General features: G+C 46.7%; 1 protein-coding gene across 7 annotated transcripts in view; it reads left to right on the forward strand.

Annotated features, from left to right (window-relative positions):
- The window catches only part of Apba2 (amyloid beta precursor protein binding family A member 2), a 236,214-nt gene that overhangs the window by 178,283 nt on the left and 34,255 nt on the right, over positions 1 to 23,676 (forward strand). For all 7 annotated transcript variants that reach the window (XM_060367275.1, XM_060367277.1, XM_060367279.1 and 4 more), the window contains 2 exons: positions 18,805 to 18,885; positions 19,979 to 20,015. In XM_060367275.1, coding sequence (XP_060223258.1) covers positions 18,805 to 18,885; positions 19,979 to 20,015 — 118 coding nt within the window. The remainder of the gene's footprint in view (positions 1 to 18,804; positions 18,886 to 19,978; positions 20,016 to 23,676) is intronic.

Raw genomic sequence — 23,676 nt, forward strand, 5'->3', positions numbered from 1 at the left:
ATTTGAACACAGGGAACTTCCCAGAGACGCATACTCCTACCAAGGACTATTCATGGAGATAACCTAGGACCCCTGCACAGATGTAGCCCATGGCAGTTCAGTGTCCAAGTGTGTTACATAGTAATGGGAAGAGGGACTGCCTCTGACATAATCTGATTGGCCTGCTCTTTGACCACCTCCCCTGAGGGGGGAGCAGCCTTACCAGGCCACAGTAGAGGACAATTCAGCCACTTTTGATGAGAACTGATAGACTAAGATCAGAAAGGAGAGGAGAACCTCCCCTATCAGTGGACTTGGGGAGGGGCATGCATGCAGAAAGGGGAGGGAGGGTGGGATTGGGAGGGGAGGAGGGAGGGGCTTAGGGGGGATACAAAATGAATAAAGTGTAATTAATAAAATAAAATAAAAAAGAAAAAAGAGTGCCCTTGTCCTACAGCATGGGCCTCACAGAGGGCACTCCAGAACTGCTCGGTCCTATTTGCATTTCAACGAGATGGTACATTCAAGCCAAAGAAGCAGTGCTCTGGAAGTCTCCAGCTGGTTGGACACGGCAGCATCCCTTATCTCTCCCTTACTCATTTTAAAGCTTGAGAATTATAGTTGGGGTTAGTTTTTTGAAGCATGGTTTGAGTGTCCCTAATCTGAAAATACAGAATCCTGAATACTCTAATGCTGAAGCTTCTTGAGTGCTGACCGAGGGCTATAGAGGAAAATGTCACATCTGCCATCCTGAGACAGGCCACAGTCAAACTACAAGTGCGCTAAGAGCGTGTTAGGTTTCCCTCAGGCTCTTAATATAGGAAACACACATGAATTCTCATGTTATGGGTCTCATTCTCAGCATGTCTCCTTATGTACATGCAAACATTGAAAAGTCAGAAAAATTCCCCAAATCTGAACCCACTGAGGCTCTCAGACATTCTGTGCAGGATGCTCAGGCTGTCCTCCAGAGCAGCCTTCAGTGACTGCATGGACACAGCAGATACACAGTATGAGTGTGAGGGATGGCCATCTATTTATATGTTCGTGCCTACCTTGTTACTGAACATGCAGGTGGTGGGTGGCATTTTTTCCTGTGTAAGGCTGGCACAGGCATCTTTGTGCAAATGGTGTTTTCTGTCCTTTTGTACTTTCTGAGGGCCAGGGCTTGAGTCATAGATGAGTGTTGACCTTTTGAACTTCCACACAACTAACTTGTCCATTGTGCTGTCTTCCTCCATGAGTATGGTCCCACCTCTTCTCTCTGGGATTGTCTGCTTTTCAATTTCACAGGGTGCTTCATACATTTTTTTTCTGCATGTTTCCTTCAGTGTGCTTTCCTCTGAATTGGGACTGTGCTGTTTTCCCCATCTCTGTGACTTTTAAGATACAGATGACCCATCAGCTGTCCTTCTACCTCTTGGGGGCACAGAGGGAGTCATTTAGCTGACTCCTTCTTCCCACATGTGGATGATGACTTTAGAGTGGGCACTGCTTTAGTTTGGCCTCTGTGGAAAGCAAGTTGCTCGCTGTGACAGGACGTGGGGTGTATGGCCTCTAGGTTTGCCGGTGCTGTGTGTGTTCAAAAGGCCCCAGTTCTACTTATAAGTTATAGCCCATCACTGGAGCAAGCCAAAGAAGGATCCTGAAGCAGGAACTGACAGAGAGGCCAGGGATGGTACCATCCGCAATCACTAACCATGAAAGTGCCCTCTGGGTTTACCTAGAGGCAACCTCATGGAGGTATTTTCTCAACCGAGATTCCTTTTCCCAAATGGCTCTACCTTGTGGAAAGGTGACAAAAAGCCAACCAAGACACACCCTGTGCCTTGTGGAGCTTCCTTCCAAGGGAGAAGGCCTCAGTGGCAGAGGAAGCTGCTACACAAGAGCAGTAGCTGTGAAAGCAGAGAGGATTGCTCAGGGGAGCAGCTTCCAGGAATCTCTGGGATCCCCAAAATCCACAAGGCCCCAATCCCTGAGAAGAGAATTACATATAAAGTTAGCTTTTAACTTCCAGCAGTCATCTCTGCTTTGTAACATCTCTAGATTATAATGCCTAATACAATGTCATGCCATGTAAATTTTTGTCCTGTATTGTTTAGTGGAGTAATGACGAGAACATAAGGATGAATTCAAAGCAGATGCACTTTTGTTTTTATGAATATTTTCCCACCCACACTCATTTGAATCTTCAGATGAGGTACCCACAGATGCAGAGGGTTGGCTGTGTTTGGTTGGCAGATGAGTTGGGAAAATGTCTCTGCATTGCTTCCCTCTTCTCCAAGGATCACTCATTGCTGTACAAGGCAACTGGATTGCTTGGCCCATGTTCCCAACATCCTATAACTTCAAGACCTTTTCTCTCTATCACGAGAGAAAAATGTGGAAAATAGCAACCCAGATCTCATCCTGAGGTCAAGAATCTGTTACTCAATCACAGGATGATTTAATGCCAGCCCAGCAGTGATGGTGGGCGCTTTTTATATTTTGCATCACTAGTACCCTTCATGTCTGAAGATTTAGTGATCAGTTGGATTCAGTGTATGCACACTTCTTGGGTAACTGTGAAGGTGGCAGGGAAATCTGTGGCATGGTACAAAGGGCTCAGAGCCTCTGACCTCAGGAATTCCTGGAACAACCCAAAGATTCAGTGCTTATGTTGGCCTCATCAGACAAATGAGGTGTGTCCTAGTTCTTGTTCTATTGCTTCAAAGAGACACCATGACCAAGGCAGCTTATAAAAGTAAATATTTAATTGGGAGCTTGCTTATAGTTTCAGAGGGTTAGTCCATGATCATCATGGTAGAGAGCATGGTGCCAGACAAGCAGGCATGGGGTGGAGCAATAGCTGAGAATTTGCATCCTGATCGTGGGCAGGAGGCAGAGATACTGGGCCTGATGTGGATTTGAATCCTCAAAGCCCCCATCCCCCAGTGACACAGCTTCTCTAAGGAGGACACCCCTCCTAATCCTTAAACAGCCTACTAACTGGGAACCAAGCATTCTAATAATACATGAATCCATGCGGACCATTCTCATCCAAACAACCGCAAGGTGGTTGAGTTGTCCATAGGATAATTCACTTCCCCTTTAAAAGGGTTGAGTTTTGCTTCATGAGATTGCTCACCTGTATCCCGGAGGAACATTCCAAGAACACACCTGTCCAGTGCCAAAGATTGTGTTGTGTGGGTAGGTGGGGTGGCCTATGATGGCAGGTTCTCTGTGTGGGCAGCTGAGCATCTGGCTTTAGCAAGAGCTACATAGCTTGCTTTGGACTCTCCCTCACTTTTGTCCCCTTACCTGCTGCCTTGTGAGGTCTGTCATGTGATAAAGCACTCTAAAAAGTCCCCAGAGAGATTTAGTCCTTTGGACCTTGGGGATTTCCTGCTGATTCCTGTCTAGAACCTTAACTTCGCTCAGTTGAGATAGCATTTGGCTTACAGCATACCCGGCAGCTCTGCACCATGGGTCCAGTGAACCAAATGTGTGTTTTGATTATTTGTGGTTTTCATGATTTCTGTTTATCACCAGCCCAGCAGTGTTTTCCAGCAAGAGCCCTCTGATAATAGGAAAACAAGAAAATCAATACCTCATAGCCAGCTTAATACAACAGCTAAAGTGAAGTGTGATCCAGGGCCTTCAGCCACATCAAGTGTCACATTCATCACTGTTCACTGCAGAGATGCTCTGTCTGTGACATTTCACCGAGGCTTGCTTTATAGAGGACTCTTCCAAATTGCCATGTGAATGTTGGTGCCAAATAAGCAGAGGTAATGCTTTCTGATTGCCTGACTTTGCCTTGCTTCTGGTGGACTCAGTAGTACTGTGTGCATTCCAGAATCACTGTGTCCCGTCTGTCCTGTCTGGTAGTATGTGAAATAAGGGTAAGCTCCCGCTTTATAGAGAACTGAGAAAAGCCCTCTGGATGGCTAGCATCCAGATACCCCTCTGATCTGCATGCAGCAGGCAGGAGTGGTACAGGGAGCTGAGAAGAAGAGCTTTAGTGTTTGCTGTGCCCAGAGAATGCAAACTATCCAAGTTCAGATAGCCTTTTCGAAAGTGCCTGCAGGGCAGGGATTGCAGAGAGGGGGTCGCCCCTGAGGACCTCTCCAGTCTTATTCAGGAGGAAAGACTCCTCAGGCCCTGGGTCTCTGTGGAGAACATCTGACCTCTTGCCATCTACAGCCCTCCTATAATCCATCCTCTGCCTATACATGCCTTCTGTATGCATGTGGGCTGGTTTCTGAAGTCCATACTGGTTGCACTGAGCTTGCTTTCTTTTCTTTCTTTCTTTCTTTCTTTCTTTCTTTCTTTCTTTCTTTCTTTCTTTCTTTCTTTCTCTCTCTCTCTCTCTCTTTCTTTCACTTTACATCCTGATTACAGTCCCCCTCCTCCTCTTCTCCCAGTGCTTCCCACACCTCTCCCCCCATTCTCCCCTCTCATTCTCCTCAGAGAAGGAGAGGCCTTCCTTGGGCACCAACAGGACCTAGCACTTTAGGTCACTGCAGGACTGTGCTAATCCTCTCCCACTGAGACCAGACATAGCAGCTCAGTTAAGGGAATGGGATCCAAAGGCAGGCATTGGAGTCAGAGAGGGCCCCTACTCCAAGCTGTGCATTTGCAGGAGTCTCTATTTTTTTTAAATGACTCTTCTCTGTGGGCAATGTGACAGGGTGACCTCTATACCTACTTTTACAAATTCCCAGGACTGTTTTTGAAAGATGAATCCAGTGGGTGCTGCTTGATGTTGTTTTCAGCCCTGTCTCTCAGAGTTTCTGAACTTGATGCCTGGGCTCGCTGGTCCAGCCAGCATAACTGCGCTACTTGCCTTTAAGAAGGTGCTTGCAGCTCAGTCTTCAAGTGGGTCCCTTAGTAAGGGGAACAGGGACTGTCTCTGACATGAACTCAGTGGCTGGCTCTTTGATCACCTCCCCCCTAAGGGAGAGCAGCCTTACCAGGCCACAGAGGAAGACAATGCAGCCAGCCCTGATGAGAGCTGCTAAGCTAGGGTCAGAGGGAAGGGGAAGAGGACCTCCCCTATTAGTGGACTTGGAGAGGGGCATGGGAGGAGATGAGGGAGGGAAGATAGGATTGGGAGGGGAGGAGAAAAGGAGGATACAGCAGGGATACAAAGTGAATAAACTGTAATAAAAAAATTAAAAAAAAAGAGTTGATAGGCTTTTTGCATATGGACATAAAAGAAAAAGAAATTTAAAAGAAAGAGAGAAAAGAAAAAGGTGCTTGGTGAGCTGTCACCAGACATGGCTGTGGTTATCAGGAAGTAGGTAATGTAGCAGAGAGTGGGAATGTGGGCTGGAATTTCTACAACTTTGCAGAAGTCAGGGTCTAAACTGTTTGGGTTTCCCCAAAAAATTTAATTAACCCATTTATATAATTTTTTAATTTTCAGTGCACAAATTAAGGGAGTTCAGTGTTACAATTCCATTATGCATTCAGTATAGAACGGCTTAATTAGAACTTTTAGAACTGCTGAGTCCACACAGTTTTCAAACACTCTTGATCCTGGTATGATGGTTGTTAGTGCAGGGACCAACCAGGGAGGTGGCTCGGTGGATAAAGCACTTTTCACACGATGTGATGATTTGAGTTCAAGTCCCCCAGCAGCCATGTGAAAATGAAGTCTTCAATCCCGGCACTCAGAAAGCAAAGACAAGATCCTCAGGCAAGCTGGCTAGATTAGCTGAACTGGCGAGCTCCAGGTTCAGCCAGAGAACCAGTAAATCAAGTCGGGAGCCATGGCTCCATGCCAGAATCTGACCTTTGCACACACAGGCGCGCACAAGCATGTGCGTTAGTACACACAAGCGCCTGCCCATGAACACACATACTTGAACATGTGCACACACACAGTCCTCACACACCCTCCAAAACTGCCTGTCCTTCTACTAATAGGTGTTCAGAAGTTGCTATCCTCCCGATCCCTAGAGAGGTCAGTGAGTAAGAGCTGAGACTGCACCTCCCACAGCCAGGAAACCTGGATTTCACCCTGCTGTCCAGAGTGCTTGGGACAGCTCGCCTGTGCTGGCTGCACCCATCTTCAGAGGCTGAAAAGGAATATTGACTTGGACCAATGTGTTGATGAGGTGTAATAGGTGTGTGGTACTGGTCATGATGAGGATGAGGATGAGTTTTAAATCCAGGGAAATCTTCCATTTGGGAGATGCCTATGCTGGCCAGGGCTGGGGGTTTAAGTGGAGAAAATGGTGGCATTGCTATCAAGAGTGATGCAGGTAGAGGTAATTCCAGCTGATGAGGTATAACAGGTAAAGGATGGAGCCTCTCCAGAGCCACAGAGGAGCATTGTAGGGCGAGAGAGGCAACTGCTCCCCTCTGAAGGTCACCACAGGGAGATTCTCACATGCCATCTTCTCTGCTTCTTTCCTCCCTGGAGCTCTGCATTTGGAAGAGAGGACACACTCATAGCTCCCATAGCTGCCCTGAGTTTCTTATTCCTGCTTTCTAATGGAAAAAGTGATGGGGAACTCACACTGGCCTCTCACTGACTTCAGATGCTGCCTGCGGTTCTCTTCACTATGGGCATCTTCTCACCAGAGTCTCCTCTTAATGTCTGTTCTCTTTCAAACATGGGGTGACTCTCCCCTACATGTCACCCCATGTCCTGGGCTGGCTGGCTGCACCTTCCCTCCCATGTGTTCAGATTGGTGCCCGTGTGTATCAGGCCCTGAGGTTACCAGGCTGAGGGTGGTCCTACTCTTGCATTTCAGAACTCCTTCTTGAGGGGGAGCAGATGAGGAGAGACTGCTCCTTCCAATTCCCTGTCCAGGTGGAGCTGTGTATTCCAGAATACCCAGGTGAGGGTTTCCAGGCAGAAGACAGACTCCAGCATGGGTGAGAAGTGAGGTAGGCTTTGGGAAGTCAGCTAGTGAGTGAGGCAAACTGTGGAGGATGCTGAGGTCAGCATCCTCAGCATGGACAGGGCCGTAGCTGTGATGGACTGTGATTCCCCAAGAGAAGACAGGGGAAAACAGAGGCTCCAGGTTGAGGATAGTGTTAGGGGGTGGGGGGAGAGACAGAGAATGGTCTGACAGTGAGGAGTGGAGCGAGAAAAGAACTGGAGTATAAAAGCCAAGGGCTAGAGACGTGAAAAAAGTCTGCAGGGCAAGTATGGGAGGGCTTCTCAGGAAGAAAGTTCTTCACAGCTGTGGCCATGAGGGTCTCCAGCAGCAAGGTAGAACAGGCCTGATGGGTTAGGAAGGCAGAGAGTCACCCTTGGAAACAGAGGATGCAGGCAGTATCTATAGGGGACCTGAAGAGACAGTGGCAGGCTGGAGACGGAGACCCACTGCCTTTGTGATCTTGACTGGAATTTCACTAATTTGCCAGGGGCCTCTGTGCATGCTCTTCTCTCTGATCCTGGTTGGGTCCTGCCCATGACCTGCATCTCACAGGCCCTCCTATTCACCAGAGGCTGGACCAACATGCAGTTGACATACAAGGTTAGTCACATGACATTACCTAGGAAGTACCAGTAGGAAGTGCCGTCTCCATGCAACAATTTTTAGAAACATCATCTGTTTGGGAAGGAAGTCAGCATGGATAAGCATGAAATGTGGAAATGCATAATGTCACACATGGTTTGTTCACCTGAAGTGTGACAGTGTGACATGGCAGGCATGGGATTTCTCCCCACAGCATTTTATTCACATCTAGTGTTAAATCAGACACTAATAGAGACAGGGGCATGATGTTCATCAACAATAGCTTCTAACCATATGGCAGAGAGTGTCAGACACGCCAGACAGCACAGCAAAACAAGCACAACCCAGGCATTCTGGGAAAAGATGTGCTTAGGATGATGCCTCTGGAATAGATGGTGACGTCCAAAACCTCCTGAAACAAGGTTTGCCCCCAGCTTACTTTTCTAGATTGTCTACCCTCACAGAAGGAAGGCTGGTGTCTCTCCAGGACCAAGCCAAGGTCCAAACAGTTGGAGCTGAGAGGAGCCACATGTAATTTTATAAAACCAGGTGCCTGCCCCCTCTTGTGCTGAGCTAAGAGCCACCAGGTGGGCACTGTCCTTGGTGCTGATACACTGTAGCGCTACCTCATGGTGGCCTGCTCTGCCTGTAGCCTGCTTGTGTAGGACTGTGAGCCCATCATGGATGATGGGTGAGTAGGGAACTTGCTGAGCTGAGAGAGCAGCTCAGGGAGATGGCTTTCTGGCTTGACAGACACGGGGTTGGGGGAGACATTACCCATTCACCCTTGTCATTCCCTTTGGCTTGTATGCTTGCAGATAGCTTCTGGTTCTGTCTATGAGATCTGTGTGCCCACTCTACTTTCTGATATAGCCACGCAATGCTCTCTGACACTTCCCACACAGCCCTGCTTTTCCTCAAAGCAATTCTAGAAAGCATCTGTTATGGACCTTCTCTCTGAGTGCTGAGGTGAGGGGTGTTTGTTGATTTTTGCCATTGTGCACTCCTGTATAGAGTCGCAGAGCGAAACCACTCAGTATCAAGGCTGGGACTCTCAAGTGCCCTCCTCCCCTTTGTTACTGCTCTCTTTCTAATCTCTAAAGTTAGAAGACTTTTCCTTGCTGCGATCTGTTCCCTATCTACTTATTTGTCCTCTAATATGTTTTGGGGTGGAAACTAATTACCTTGTACATGCTAAAACAACACATTTACCACTGACTTATACCTCTAATTTCCTCATTGTTCATCCATTCATCCCTTCCTTCCTTTATTCATTCATCCATCTCTGGGTATGTAAAAGACAGCATGGCAAGCTGCTTTCAGAAGCATCAGTTAGTCTTCAAGAAGGGAAAATAAATAACCCAGTCCTCTAAACCTGCAACAGGGACAAACTGGCTTCTGGGGAGAGATCATGGCCTGGTAACTTTTTCGGGGATTTGTGGATCATTTGTGCCTCAGCTGTTGTGATAAAGGGACAAAGAGAAGCATTTGACCACAACTGGTATTAGTCAACATTTGCAACACTGAGCCCTAAGGACAGTGTGCAGAGTGAAGTGAACCGGGCATAAAAGGACAGATACCATGTGACTGCACTTCCATGATGTTCCCAGGACTGAAAGTAAAGTTGTGCCTTTCAGGGCCTAGAAGAGTTTGTTTTTTTTTTTTTTTTTTCCTTGATTTTTTTCTATTAATTTACACTTTATTCACTTTGTATCCCCCCTTAAGCCCCTCCCTCCTCCCTTCCTGACCCCACCCTCCCATCCCTTTCTTCATGCATGCCCCTCCCCAAGTCCACTGATAGGGGAGGTCCTCCTCCCCTTCCCTCTGATCTTAGTCTATCAGATCTCATCAGGAGTGGCTGCATTGTCTTCCTCTGTGGCCTGGTAAGGCTGCTCCCCCCTCAGGGGGAGGTGATCAAAGAGCAGCAGTTTAGTGTCCAAGTTTAGTAATGGGAAGAGGGACTGCCTCTAGAGTTTTGAGTGGAGAGTTGTGGTTTAAGGGCATGGTGTTTTCAGTTGCGCAAGGGAGAGCTGGGTGTGGTGGTGGTAACTATACTCAAAGCTACCCAACTGTATAACTTAAAAATGGTTGTAAAAGAAAGATCTTTGTGTTGTTGACTGATTTGAGCCAGTCTGGAACATCAGTAGCCAAGCTGAGCTGGTCTGAATATCAGCAGCCGGCATCACACACACACAGACAAAGTCATCTGGGTCCAATCAAATCGCTCAGTTAGAACAACAGTAGAAGAACCGCCTACCGCCATTTAGGGTATGGGCACAGGGCATTTGTGTGGTCATAAGGTATGGGTGTGCATCTTTTTAGAGGACACCCAGGGCTCTTGCAGTCTGTGAGTGGCTCAACACATCCTGAGGTAGTAGGGAAGGCTCCCCTTCTCTGCTTGGTCTTGGGTTGTGGTCGGCGTTGGACATTATCTCACTTTGGCAGCATAGTGTGATGCAAAAGATTTTTAAAAATGTAAGCACAGACAACTGGCAAGGGGGTGCGGCAGTGGTCACACCCCGTGACTCATAAAATCAGCACATGAACGTGCCTTGAATGACAATGGCTTATGTTATAAGTCTTAATTTTGAAAACTGTAAGTAAAAAATGCAGCCACATTCCCAACATCAGGACCAAGCTTCGCAGGGCGCTGCGTATAGCTGTGCTTTCTGCTCCCGACTGTATAGCTGATGGGAGCTGTGGCTTGCTATGGGGCCAGCATCATAACAGATGACTGCATTGCATGCTTCCAGCCCTTGGAAGGTCCAAATCCACAGTCTAAAGTACAGTTTCTCCCGAATGCATGATACATTTGCACCAATGTAAATTAAAAAGAAAAAATAGAAAAGTCTGATCATAAATTGAGGCCCCTCCTGCCTTATAAATTCTAACACTGAGCACTAATTTTCCTTTCTACTCTTTCCCTTCCCACTAGCTTTAAAAAAAAGTAAACATTCCATTTTTATATTCCCAAGAGCTTGGCAGGAAGAAGGTAGTTGGCTCCTTGGTATCATTTTACTATGTTACTTTGTGAAATGCCTTTTAAATTCTGAATCACAGGACTTAGCTTTAGTGTCTGCTGCACTAGGCTGTGCCTGGAGTCAGAAGCCCATTGTTATGACTGAAGACTAATCACTTTGACCAAGGTGGGGGCCTCCCTTTCCTCCTAGGAGAGCGCAGCTCTGGCAGGAGCAGGTCCGTGCTAGTCATGCCAGCCCACAGGGTCTGATAGGAGTTAAATACAGAAGCTGTCCCTTGGAAATTGAGACCTAATATTGACTTGGCATCGGTCATCGACACGGCACCTTTGTTTCATTCCTCTTTCAGATGTCAAGCTAGTTTTCTCAGAATGTGTGCACAAGGCTTGGGGCTAAATGCAGGGAAGCTAGGGGAATTCAGAGGATGGTGCAGGCCAGGCTCCTGGGAGGACTCCAGGTTTGAGCTGTGACTATCTCCAGGCAATTGCTTTTGAGCTCCAGTGTGTTGCTAGCATAGCACTCCGTCCATACAACTTTTAACCTTCAGATTGGTAGGAGAGAAAATTACAGCTGCTCACGGCTAACTGGCATAACCAGTGGTGAAAGAAGCAGCATTGATGCAAAGCAGGACTTAAGAAGGGTGGGTGGAGATATTCTTGTCTGAGACTTGATCAGAACCAAACAGGATTCTCCCTTGCAACGTAGTATTCCTTGCGTTAATCCACAGAACGCCTGTGTCCTCTTGAAGGACCTTAGTGTGACCTCTCCACAGGTGAGGCGGGTGCGCCAGGGATCATCATTTATGTGGGTGTGAGGTCTGGGTGACCCCTCCCTCCCCTTGGCCACCCCTTCTGCTTTGCCAATGCGCTGAAGCTGAAAGGTGACCTTCATGCAGCAGGACACTGCTGAGCTGGACCGGGTCATGAAGACGTCTAGACATCTAGAGGGTTCTGCTTATACTTTTTCCCTAACTGTTTTCATTTCACTCATTTGTTTCAGCAGTGCTCTGTACATGCCCAAACCCTCATTCATGCTAGGGAAGAGCTGAACCTCTCTGTGTACTGTCAGCTGCCATTACTTTGAAGGTATAGTAATACACGCATGATAAACAAGTTGACATTGGGCCTATTTTGAAGTGAGGGTTCATTCAATGGCTTTAATTTTTTTATTTTTATTAATTACAGTTTATTTACTTTGTATCCCAACTGTCGCCTCTTCCCCCATCCCCTCCCAGCCCCACTTTTCCTCCTTCTTCTTCTCCTATGCCCCTCCCCCAGTCCAATGATAGGGGAGGTCTTCCTCCCCCTCCATCTGACCATAGATTATCAGGTTTCATCAGGACTGGCTTCTTTGCCTTCCTCTGTGGACTGCTAAGGCTGCTCCCTCCTCAGATGGAGGTGATCAAAGAGCCAGCCCATGAGTTCATATCAGAGACAGTCCCTGTTCCTATTATTGGGGAACCCTCTTGGACACTGAACTGCCATGAGTTACTTCTGTGCGGGGATTCTAAGTTATCTTCATGCATGGTCCTTGTTTGGAGTATCAGTCTCAGAAAAAAACAAAACAAAACAAAACAAAAAAAACAAAAAGCCCTGGGCCCAGATTGTTTTGGTTCTGTTGCTCTTCTGTCCCCTCCAGGTCTTTCTATCTCCCCCTTCTTTCATAAGATTCTCTGCACTCTGCCCGAAGTTTGGCTATGAATGTCAGGATATGTTTTGATACCCTACTGGGTAGAGTCTTTCAGAGGCCCTCTGTGATAGGCTCCTGTCCTGCTCCCTGTTTTCTCCTGATGTCCGTCTCATTTGCCTTTCTGAGTGAGGATTGATCATCTTCCCCAGGACATTCAATGGCTTTTAGTGAAGGCGTTGCTGCCATCACTGCCATCTCATCCCAGAACATCTCTGGTGTCTCAAAGACCTCTCACCTCAGCACTCTTCTCTTGCCCTAACCTCTTGCAATGGGAAATTTGTTTTCTGTCTCTGAAGATTCATCAATTCTGGAGATTTCAGCCCTATACTATGCTACCCTTTCTGTCTGGCCTCTCCTTTAACCTTCTCCAGTTTAGTGTTGCAGCAGCGCATTGGACCATCATTCCTTTGGGTGTGAATAACATTGCATGGGAAGAGTGTAGCGTGCTTTGACATTTGGGTTCTTTCTACATTTTGACTAATGTCAAGACTGCTGTGAACATGCATGTGCAGGGAGTCATAGCCTTTTGTTTTGAGCTTTATGGGCACATAGGGAGGAGCAGAAGTTCCAGGCTGTGTGGTCATCCGTGCTTAGGCTTATACAGAAGCAGAGCATTTCCCATCCCTAGCAGCAGTCAGTGAGGGCACTGCTTACTCTGAAATTGGAAAACATTTAATAGCCCTGATCCTCTGGCAGGCCAGACTTGGCCTCTCCAGCTCCCCAGACCTAGTCTCTAAATGATGGCTTTTGTGTGCTGCAAATCTGTTTATGCCCTGGCTTATTCCAAGGAAGGTTTAACCTTGGCAAAACCATAAGTCCAGTTTCCATGTTGCCTGTGTCATGTCAAGGGTAGGGTACTCACTATGTATTTCCCTGATGTTAATTAGAAGTGCCCTACATGGTGCTGAATGAATAAACACTTACTCAGGATTGGCCATTTGTGGACAGGACAGTCCTTTCACAAAGCTTGGCATGCAAAGGTGAGTTGTAGAAAAAAAATGGGATTATTCTCTGAAATGAGTGGCCAGGCACCCTCCTCCACTGTCTGCACCTGACCAGGCTCTAGGAACGCTCACAAGCAGTAAGGTAGATGCTGTGTCCAGCTGGTTATGCTGGTCATTAGTGGAGAGGATCTCAGAGGGTCAGGCCCGGAATCCAAAGCCAGGCTGGAGAAAAGGCAGCAGCCATCAGTTCCTGGAGGGGTGGCCAGATTTACAAATAGGGCCCTTTAAATGAGAGGGCTGGAGCTGGGTGAGTACAGGCTTTACAAGGTAAAAAGGCGGTGATAATAATTGCTCAACATTATAAATGCACTTAGTGATACCAAACTGTAGGCACACATAATTGAGAAGGCAAATTTTATGCCGTGGAAAAACTGAAGCTCAGACAGATAATGACTAATTTTTAGTATAATGTGTTCCATGAAATGCTTGGTATGGGGTCCATGGCCCTTCCCTCCTCCCATACATGGATCTACAGAAAGATTTAAAGGATAGATTGTCTCACTAGCTGGTCCTTGATATGTCTGTCTTGACACTTTTAAGCCAAACATCTCTTTGCAAAAGTGATCACCCTATAAAAGTGAGTATCACAAGAATAAATACTTTATCTGAGCCCATTTTCCTCAAGGTGAATATTACAGTAGTAGCCTTAATTGTAAGAGGAATGGAGAAATGAATAATAGCATAGTTGTTTGTTGTTTTTTTTTTTTTTTTTCTTCCTGAGCCCCATGTGTGTCAGAGGGTGGATTCCAGGGACTTTTGAAAGAATCTGGCCACATGCCTGAGATAGACCCTGGCAGATCATGCTTTTGGCTGTTTGTCCTTACTCAGAGCTGCCCTTGTACAGCAGAATTGGCCCAACCCACTTGATTTGGATGGAGGAAGAAATCTTTGTAGGCATATCGGATGATTAGCGATGGCTGGCACTTTGGAAAACAAAATATGAAAATGGTCCCCAGAGGACAGGGTTGTCTGAGTCATCCATCAGCACCGGTGTTTCTCTGCTGCAGGGTCATGTTGGAGGGGGAGGTGTGATGGAGGGAGATGCTGTGACTTCTCCAGATCTAAGCTGATTATGTCTGTTCCTAACATGTTTGTCGTTCACAAGAAGGCTGTTGTTCCAGATGGTGTGAGCTGAGTGGGTGTGAGATAATTTTCTGTGAGTTCATCTCAAGCAGTGTGGGATATATTACTGGATTTTCAGTTGAGTTAAGCAGACAAATCAGAATTGACACTTTAAAAAAAAATTCCAAACTATTTTGCACCAACTGGAGCCAACATATTTATTCAGATGATTTATTCACATTAGTGTTTGTATTAAGGGTATTTATCTCTGCACTGAGCAGCTGTCTCTGGGTCCCAGCATGATCAGCCAGGCTGTGTGGTACAATGCACTGACCCGTGGGCATGTCCACCTGAGAGTTCATCTCACTTTGTGTGCTTTGCACTAGCGTTCTCTGTCCTCTGATGGATGGAAAGAGTATGGACACTGTGGTAGTGTGGAGGAGCCTTGGTCCTGCCTTATTGTGATAAGTGGCTGGCAGCTGTACCCTGTTGGCACTCCAACAGGATTTAAGTATTTTCACCTAAGAGGCTTGGAGCCCCATATCTATGCGGGCCTTGAACCCGCATAGAATTTCCAATGGTGCTTTCCGTGCTGCTGGTCCCCTTATGGGACCAGTCCCCTAGGTGGGGATCATCACTGATGGGTTATCCCTAAGGGAAACATTACAAGCCCACCCTCCTTCTTTGCCATGCTGACTGGCTGCTTATGGAAAGATGTGGTTGTCATGGTGATGAGCAGGCCACTTGGGAATACGTTAGAGGAAATGTTGATGGAGGAGGGATGGTGCCCAGGGCAGACCTTGCTTTTTCTTGGATTCCCCCCCCCCCCCCCGCCCCATAGTATAGCCCCACAACAAGCAGTCCCAAGGGCAGGGCATAGAGAGGGAGTTGACACCTCTCCTGTGTCCCCCTGGCTAAGCCATGAGCTCTGGCCTAGTTACCCAAAGGCCTAATGGCTGGCCTGTTTCACACCTGGGAAGGGGGTGCAACCTCCTGTTGTTCTGTTCCCCATGTCTGGTCTCTATCTGAAGTCTAGGTGCCGCGACAACTGTAGCCTGTGTGGTAGCTTCTGCTTCTTGCTTGGCGGTTGCTTTCTCAGTGGCTTCTTGGGGACGCAGGTAGGTCTTCAACAAAGGGAGTCCACATGGGAGTTAGCATGTGCTGGGATCTTCCAGGTAACTCACACCCTGGATACACCTAAAAACATCCAGGTATATTCAACATTGAGGAGTCAGGGATGTGCATAGCCAAGCTTCCCCTTAGAGAAATGTCTGAGGTGCCATTCAGTGTCTAAGGAAATATCCCAGAGACTTTCACGGGGAAGGATCAGGATGTCCACAGCCAAACTTTCCCTTAGGGAGATCATATCCACAGTAGAGGTGACATCCCAGTGGTTTGTTTAGGATCTTTCTCCTGGTCAACCTTGGCCACGAGATAAAGCACCCCACAGGGAGGGGATCTTGGTTCTTTCAGCTCCTTTCAGAGCACTGTCCCCAGTCAGCATTAGCCCTATAGAAGAGGGCACTGTTGACAAACTCAGCTTGGCTGGCATGGGATTCGATAGGGTGGAGTTCCAGGGTGATTGCAGCCTACTATGGTGAGAAGAGTGGGCTCTATTCCTGGAGGGCATTTGGAAAGTGAAGAAACTTTCCAGCAGTGCTGGCAACCTGGGGACTGGCCCTGGCATGCACCAGGACAGAAGGACAAGTTCGGGGCTCACCTGTTGTCTGGCTGGTCCACCAGGACAGAAGGACAGGTGTTTATCTGTGTGGTCTGGCCAGGCCTAGGAATTCATGCAGGTCACAGATAAGCACAGCTATAGTTTGGATTTAAGTTGCACAGCTATAGTTTGGATTAAGTTTGGATTTATAGTTGGATTTAAGTTGGATTTATAGTTTGGATTAAGTTAATTTGCTCCTCATTTTGAAGTATTAAGAGGCTGGAAACAGGTCAGGCAGTGGTGGCACACGCCTTTAATCCCAGCATTTGGGAGGTAGAGGCAGATGGATCCATGAGTTCAAGGCTGGTCTGGTCTACAGAGGGAGTTCCAGGATAGCCAAGGCTACACAGGGAAACCCTGTCTCGACAAACCCAAAAAGAAGAGAGATGGGGTGGGTGGGCTGACAGTTAATCCAACTACATGGAGTCTTTGGGAGGAAGTTAGATAACCTTATGGGGGAGGGAGTGTCCTCATGACTAGATCCTGGGGACTTTATGAAAAGAGAAATTAGACAAGATTCCTTGTCTCATTCCCTGTCTCTTATATTGTGAAGTCACCAAATCAGGACTGACAGGAGGAAGACTGTCACCAGACACATGCCCTTGGCATCCGGTTGTGTGATGCCAGATGAACCTTTTCTTTGCTGCATGCTAAAGTCTAGGGAACCCTGTTGTTAGCAACGGAGACTGACACAATGCAGGCCTCCAGGGGAAGGAAGGACCAGCCAGATCCTAGACAGGCCCAGGCTCCAGCGGTGTCCCAGCACTTCCTAAGCTACTGGGACAGGAAGACAGGCCCTGTGAAGGGTGTCTGGGATGTCACATCCATAGGATGTGGCAGGAAGACTCTCTTCGCCTTCCCTGTCCTCAGAAAGCTGCCTCAAGTGCAGGTGTTCACCTGCCCCACCTCTGAACTCTAGTGAAACCTGCGGTAGAGGAGAGAAGGCTTGGCCAAGAGCCATTCTGACTACCTGAGGGCCCATGTTTGTTCCTGTCAGTGCCAGGATCCTGGTTCTTTAATTTTGTATGTAAACTTACTGGAGGAGTGGACTACCATCAGGGACTATGGCAGTGACTCACCAGCAGCTCTCAACCTGCGGTTGCCGCTGACCCCATCACAGAGATTGTCTAAGACCATCTGCATAGCAGATATCTACAGTGGCAAAGTTACAGTTATGAAGTAGCAACAAAAATAATGTCATGGTTGGGGGTCACCACAACATGAGGAGCTAACTGTACGAAAGGGTCACGGCATTAGGAAGGTGAGAATCACTGGTGATGACAGCGTAGAACCAGGATGGGCAGCTACCCCCTGGCACCTTCTCCTGAGCACTTTGCAAGTCTGGCAGTCGCCAGAAGCATTCACAGCCTCTGAAGCAAATGGTTTGGGCAGTGACTTCAGTATGTTACATCTTGCTTCTGTTTTCTGCAGGGTGTAAGGAGCTAAATGCAGGAAATACACCTTAAGTGTTAAATTGTTTTGTTTGAAGTAAAGGAAGTTATGGGTTGAGACCATATTTTAAGAGGAGATTTAATGCTTCATGGCATGTTTATTTTATTTTTTGTAGTAGTACTATGTTGATTCATTTGCATTTATCCTCACCGAAGAACCCAGATTTATTCTAATGATATGATTTTTTTAATTTTTTTAATTTATATTTTAATTTATTACAATTTATTCACTTTGCATCCCAGCTGTAGCTCTTCCATCGTCCCCTGCCAATCCTGCCCTCCCTCCCTCTTCTCCTCCCATGCCCCTCCCCCAGTCCACTGATAGGGGAGGTCCTCCTCCCCTTCCATCTGACCCTAGTCCATCAGGTCTCATCAGGACTGGCTGCATTGTCCTCCTCTGTGGCCTAGTATGGTTTTTCACTCTTGAACAGTGTGAGAGGAAAGTACCACCATGGGAAATACAAGAGAGAATCATTAAAAGAAACCCACTAAAATGTGCTCAGCATCTGATCCAGTGGTAGTAACTGTGGGGATAGGTCCAGAGGAAACAAAAAGCCTCAAAGACATGCTCACACACCCAAGTTTTCAACAGCATTGCTTGGAACAGCCAAAGGGTGAGAGCAACCCACACTGCCTTCAATGGATGAGCAAAGAGTGTGTCACATATACACAGTAGAATGCTGTTCAGCCTCCAGGAGGGAAATTCTGAGAGTATAACATGGATGAATCTTGGGGACACCATGCTAAATGAAATAGGCCAGTCACCAACAGATAAACACTATGTAGTGCCTTGTACCCCAGGTACTTAAAATGCCCCAATTCATAGACCCAGAGAAAAGAGTGAATGGGGCCTGCATGGCAAAGAGGACTGGGGAGGAATTGGAAATTGTGGTTACATGGATTCAGGCTGGTTTGGAATGTTTGCCTTCATTTTTATTTAATTGTATGTATCTGTATGAGTGCTGGTGAAGGCCAGAAAAGGGTGTCAGATCCCCTGGAGCTGGAGTTAAAGGGAGCTGTGTGTGGCCCAGTGTGAGTTCTGGGAACTGAATACGGGACCTCTGAAAAAGCAGTTCACATACCTGACTGCCGGATAGACCAGGCTGTCCATCCCAGGTTGCAATTTTGAATTATGACATGTGTCCTTGGAATGGATGGTGGTGATGGCTGTTCAGCAACATTAATATATTTTATGCCTTTCAACTGTACACTGAAAAGTTCAAGTGGTAAATTATCTGCTTTATGAAAATAAAAATAATAGTAACTAATAAAAGCTAAATGTTTTAGAAATATAAAAGTATACGTATTCATTGCATATCAGTTTAATTGAATGTGTATGAATAGTTGGACACATGTATACATGTCCCTACACACATGTATTTTATACAATTGATTCTGATTGAATATGCAGTTTTTTGCTTTGTGTCTATATAAACACATAATCAACTTTCCGGTTTCCAGGTTTGCAATGGCTTGGAGCAGCCAAGGAAACAGCAGCGCTCTGATCTCAATGGACCCACTGACAATAATAACATCCCAGAGGTAATTTTCTTCCAAAGACGAGAGTTCTGGACCAGAGTGCTCATGATGGAGTTACCAGCTGTGTTATGGTCATCTTCCTCTCCTAGTTCTTGTACCACCCGGGATCTGGGGGACGGGTGTCCAGGTCAAGCCAGCCTGGGACTGCTGTCTGAGGAAGGGATGTGGGTGCTCTGTCCTGGGAGGAGGGGAAGGGCACGTCGTGAGGACTCATCAGCTGTTGGTGCACTGCCGATGGTTTGGAGAACACTGATGATGGTGTGGGGGGTCACGGGTGCTCCCTGATGACGGGGTATGGATCCCTTGGGCTCCCTGTGGATGGAGATCTGTGGTGCTCCTTGGCTCTGGTGTTGGGCTAGGATCCCTCATGCTCCCTGAAGACTATGTTCTGATACCTGGTACTCCATGAGGATAGTGTGAGGATCTCCGGTGCTCCCTGATCTGGTAGAAACTCGAGGGTAGCCTGGATTTCTCAAAAGCAGGGTCATTGACATGTAATGCAGACAGTCACTTTGGGACAGGCTGCACTGTGCTCCATAGGTGGTCCATGACCATCCCCACCCACCAGATACCAGCACCAGCTACTCTACACCTCAGTTGGGACAACAAAACGTCTCCAGACATTGACCAACTTATTTTTAAGGACAAAAATCCTCCTGATTGAGAGCCACAGTTCTAAACCAACAACATGGCTCTGTCATTCAAATTAGGGCATAGGCAAGTTACTTTCTTTCTTTGGGGTAGTTGAAACAAGATGTTCTAGCCCTGTTGAAATACTTGTCATCACCAGTGAAATGGAGTCCATCTCCTTCATTGTGGTCTTGAAGACATGCCCAGGAAATTATCATGCTCAGTGATTTAAGAACCATTGGGCTTACTGGTCTTTAGGTTTCTTCTCACTTTGACATGCCAAACTAGGGGTCCTTGAGGTTTGGTTTGCAGGCTTTTGTGATCCTTCTCAGTTTCCCATTTCCTGTATAAGAGACTTGCTGTGTGGATCTGACTTCTTGGGAACACTAGCCATTCATGGGGTTCGAGTCACATAAATCAGCCTTTTGCAATTACTATGTTCATTGCCATTGTTATTTCTCAACAGACAAAGAAGGTGGCATCGTTTCCGAGCTTTGTGGCTGGTAAGTGATCTCACATTTTATCTCTCAGGAGGCCCCTACACTTTATATCAAAGCAAATGGTCCTTTTGCGCGTGGGTTTCTCCTGAGACATTTTCTTGGAAAGCACTGTTTCCAGCAAGGTGCCCTCAGGCATTCCGCTCTTTGCATTCTGCTTTAGCCCACTGTGGGGGAGGGGCTCCCAGCTCATCTGCCTGATTTGATGCAAGGCACAGTGAGGACCATTCATGTGTTTTAACTTCGTTAACTGCATCACAGATGACAAGGAGGGCTGGATTAATGCACTGAGATGTGTCTATGTAAGTGGCTCATTATGGTCTACTTTTCATCAGGGTGGTTATAATGACATCCAAATGCAGGCTGTTCCCTTTCACACCCTTTTCCACCTTCCCCTCCCACCCTTTTCAAGATTATCAGTGCGTGTTCCCATTCCATAAAGAGCAAAGCAGACTGTCTTGACCGACTAGTTCTGGATCAGCATTTGGGGGGGGGGCTCCTACTCGGCTTTTGACGGAGCTGATGTACAGTGCGGTCTGCATGTATCCGCTCTCCACAGGGTCCCCACTGGGTTCAACATCAGAGCAAAGAACCTTTTGAGAAGGGCCTGTCTCTGCCAGGAGAATGTTTCCTGCCTCTAATGTGTTATAATAAACAATGTGAGTTTTATTAATTCTCTAAATAAGCTGATAATTAATTCTTATGAATATTTATAGGGGCAGGGTAAATGGATCTTCAAAACAAATGGCTTTAAACCGAAATGCTTAAATGCTTTGCACTTTTGGTAAATAACGGAACTCTTCTGTTTTTAAAGTTCTCCTTGAAGACTGAGTTTGAAGCAGGCTTAACCAGGTTCAACTGGTTTACTCTTTTGACTGTTATAAGCAGCATAATGCTATTTCATTTGGAAGAGAATTAGTTTTAACTATGAGAACTCATATTTAAAACCCAAGTAGAATGGACTCCAAGTTACCCAATGCAAATAGGCTCAGATGGCTTTTGCCCAGCAATCTGCTTGTGGCTCTAGGTATATTTTTGCTGGTTCCAACTGGCTCTAGCTGGTTTGCATTAAACCAGCAAGCTATGTATTGATCGTAGCAACTTGGCTGGCTGTAGTTTTTCAGGGTCGGATAATTGGCAGGAAGAGACCACACCCATCTTGTCACTCCATGGTGGGGTATGACTGGGTTCTGTTCTGAAGGAGGCATCATTAATGAAAATCTCCATATCTCTCTGCACCACTTACTTGTCTTGTTGGGCTGAAGCAAGGGTGAGCATGACTCAGCCACAACTCCTCAGGGTTATGGGGTTGTATGGATCTAGGAAATGGACTTGTTGGCTAATCATGGCTTCATTTGGAAAGAACTGTGTAACTGTCAAACTATCTCTGAATGGGGCATGGTTAGGACAGACAGCCCCCAGTCTTGTCTCTGCAAGGAGGGAGGGAAGAGGCTGTTCTAGAAGGTGTCCATGTGTTCCGTCTGACTGTATCTTGTAGCTTCCTAGAAAGGCTTATGAGTCTGAACCGCTTGAGACTCTCTAGCCACCTCAGAATGAGTAAGCGCTCCCACACCAGCTCAGCCTGTGTAAACTGCTTGTTAACAGCTCACACCAGTGCTGGCAACTCAAAATGTAGCCCTAATTTAGGAGAGAAACTAATTGGTCATTATGAAAATATGGAAACCTTAATGGAAAGCTTATCCCTTCATATAAGATAATTAATATCCAACAAAACCTTCATGAACCAAAAGTCCTATAAAATGACAAAAAGAGATAGTGACGAGATCACAGGAAAACTTAGAATATACTGAACGAGCTTAAGAGAACTATCTGGCGTTAGACACCTTTCCAAGCTGGGACGGGCTTGGGTGCGAGGACCCGCCTGCCAGTTGCATCTGTAGCAGAGAAGAAGTCTGGAGGGGAGCCGCTGATCACCCACCGACTGCGACAGATCAGCATCCTCACTTCCCCTGGTCTTGTCTTCAGCCTCGCAGCCTCACTGTCTGGATGGCTCTCTAGTCTCTCCCTGTGCGTTCAAGCACTTCTGTGAGTAAGCGTGAGGAAAGGGACCATGAAGGTGGCCCAGCTGTTCAAGTGCCTGCCATGCAAGCATGAAGACACACGTTTGGATCCTCAGCACCCATGTAAAAAGTCAGGCGCAGTGATGCATGTCTCTAACACCGACATTTTTTGAGGGGCTTAGAGATAAGAACTCTTTGGCCACTTCTTAACCAAATTGACAAGCTCTGGGTCTCATGTTCAGGTAAGATGGAATGCAGCCATGGAACATGCCCACCACTGACTTCTGACCTCCACACACATGTGCCTGTATGAATACCTGTGTATCACACACACACACACAGGGGTGAATGTGTTATCTGCCTGAGAATTACATCCTCTATAGCTTTCTATGCCTGTTCCCCAGGTAACTGAGAAATAGCTTGTCAGCTCCACCAATAAACAGCATTTCTATGATAAAGATAGCTCCGACTGGTCAAGTATATCTTGGTGGTCTTAAAACTGCATGAGGTCCATACACTCATCATAGTGGACACTTTGCGTGAGCCATCAGGCAGCCCTGTTAGACTAGCTATAAATAGCTTATGGGTATAATCTCACTACGGATTCTGTGGAGGAGGTCAATGATCTATAGCTCCCAACTTATTCTCTCAAAATTAACGTCCCCATCTCTAGTTGAGGTTTAGGACACCCCGTGAGTCTGAATGTTTAGGGGGAATTTATTAAAAGAGTTTGGGGGAGTCTGGGTATGGTGGTGCAGGCCTGTAATCCCAACACTGAGGAGGTAGAGGCAGCTTAATCAGGAGTTCAATGTCATCCTCCATACCAAGTTCAAGGCTCTTCTCCACTGTGTGAGACTATGTGTAGGAAACCAAATACCTAGAGGCTCTTCAAGGCACTTGTTGCTTCTCACGGACCAGAACTGTGTCCCATGAAGCCTTCAATCCCACCCAGGTTTAGTGTTGGGAAAATGTGTGCTTGGCTTTCTGTCGCCTCAGGGAAGGTCTGGGGAGGTGTTGATTGAATAAGCCCTAGTCTGTTAAACTAGTGCCTCCAGCTAGTGAGTGTTTCAGGCTTCTAGACTGAAGAGAACTGTGGTAGAAATCCTGAAGACCCGAGAAATGCCTGTGAGACTGCTGTTGAGGAGTGGACCACACACCCATGTCAGAAGTCTAAGTTACCTGGATGATTGCCTTTCTGGAAAGCTAATAAGAGACAGCCTTTGACCCTAGCTCAGGCCTTATTTTACATGAGATGGTTGTTAAAACTGTGAGAACAACAGTAGACACACAAGTGAGGACATCTTCATCCTAACACTGATCTTAGGGTTTCTATTGCCATGATAAATACGATGACCAAAAACTACTTAGGAGAAAGGGGTTTATTTCAGCTTACAACTCAGGTCATATCCATCACTAGGGGAAGTCAGGGCTGGAACTCAGGGCAGAAATCTAGAGGCAAGAACTGAAGAAGATACCATGGAGAATGCTTTTTATTGCCTCATTCAGCCTGCTTTTTTTATACCATCTGGGAGCACCTGTCCATGGAAGGCACTGCCTACAATAGGCTGGGCCCTCCCATATCAATTATTAATAAAGAAAATGCACCACACACTTGCCTACAGGCCAGTATTACGTAGGAATTTTCT

The sequence above is a fragment of the Meriones unguiculatus genome, chromosome 14 (genome assembly GCF_030254825.1).
Source record: "Meriones unguiculatus strain TT.TT164.6M chromosome 14, Bangor_MerUng_6.1, whole genome shotgun sequence".
Lineage (NCBI taxonomy): Eukaryota > Metazoa > Chordata > Mammalia > Rodentia > Muridae > Meriones > Meriones unguiculatus.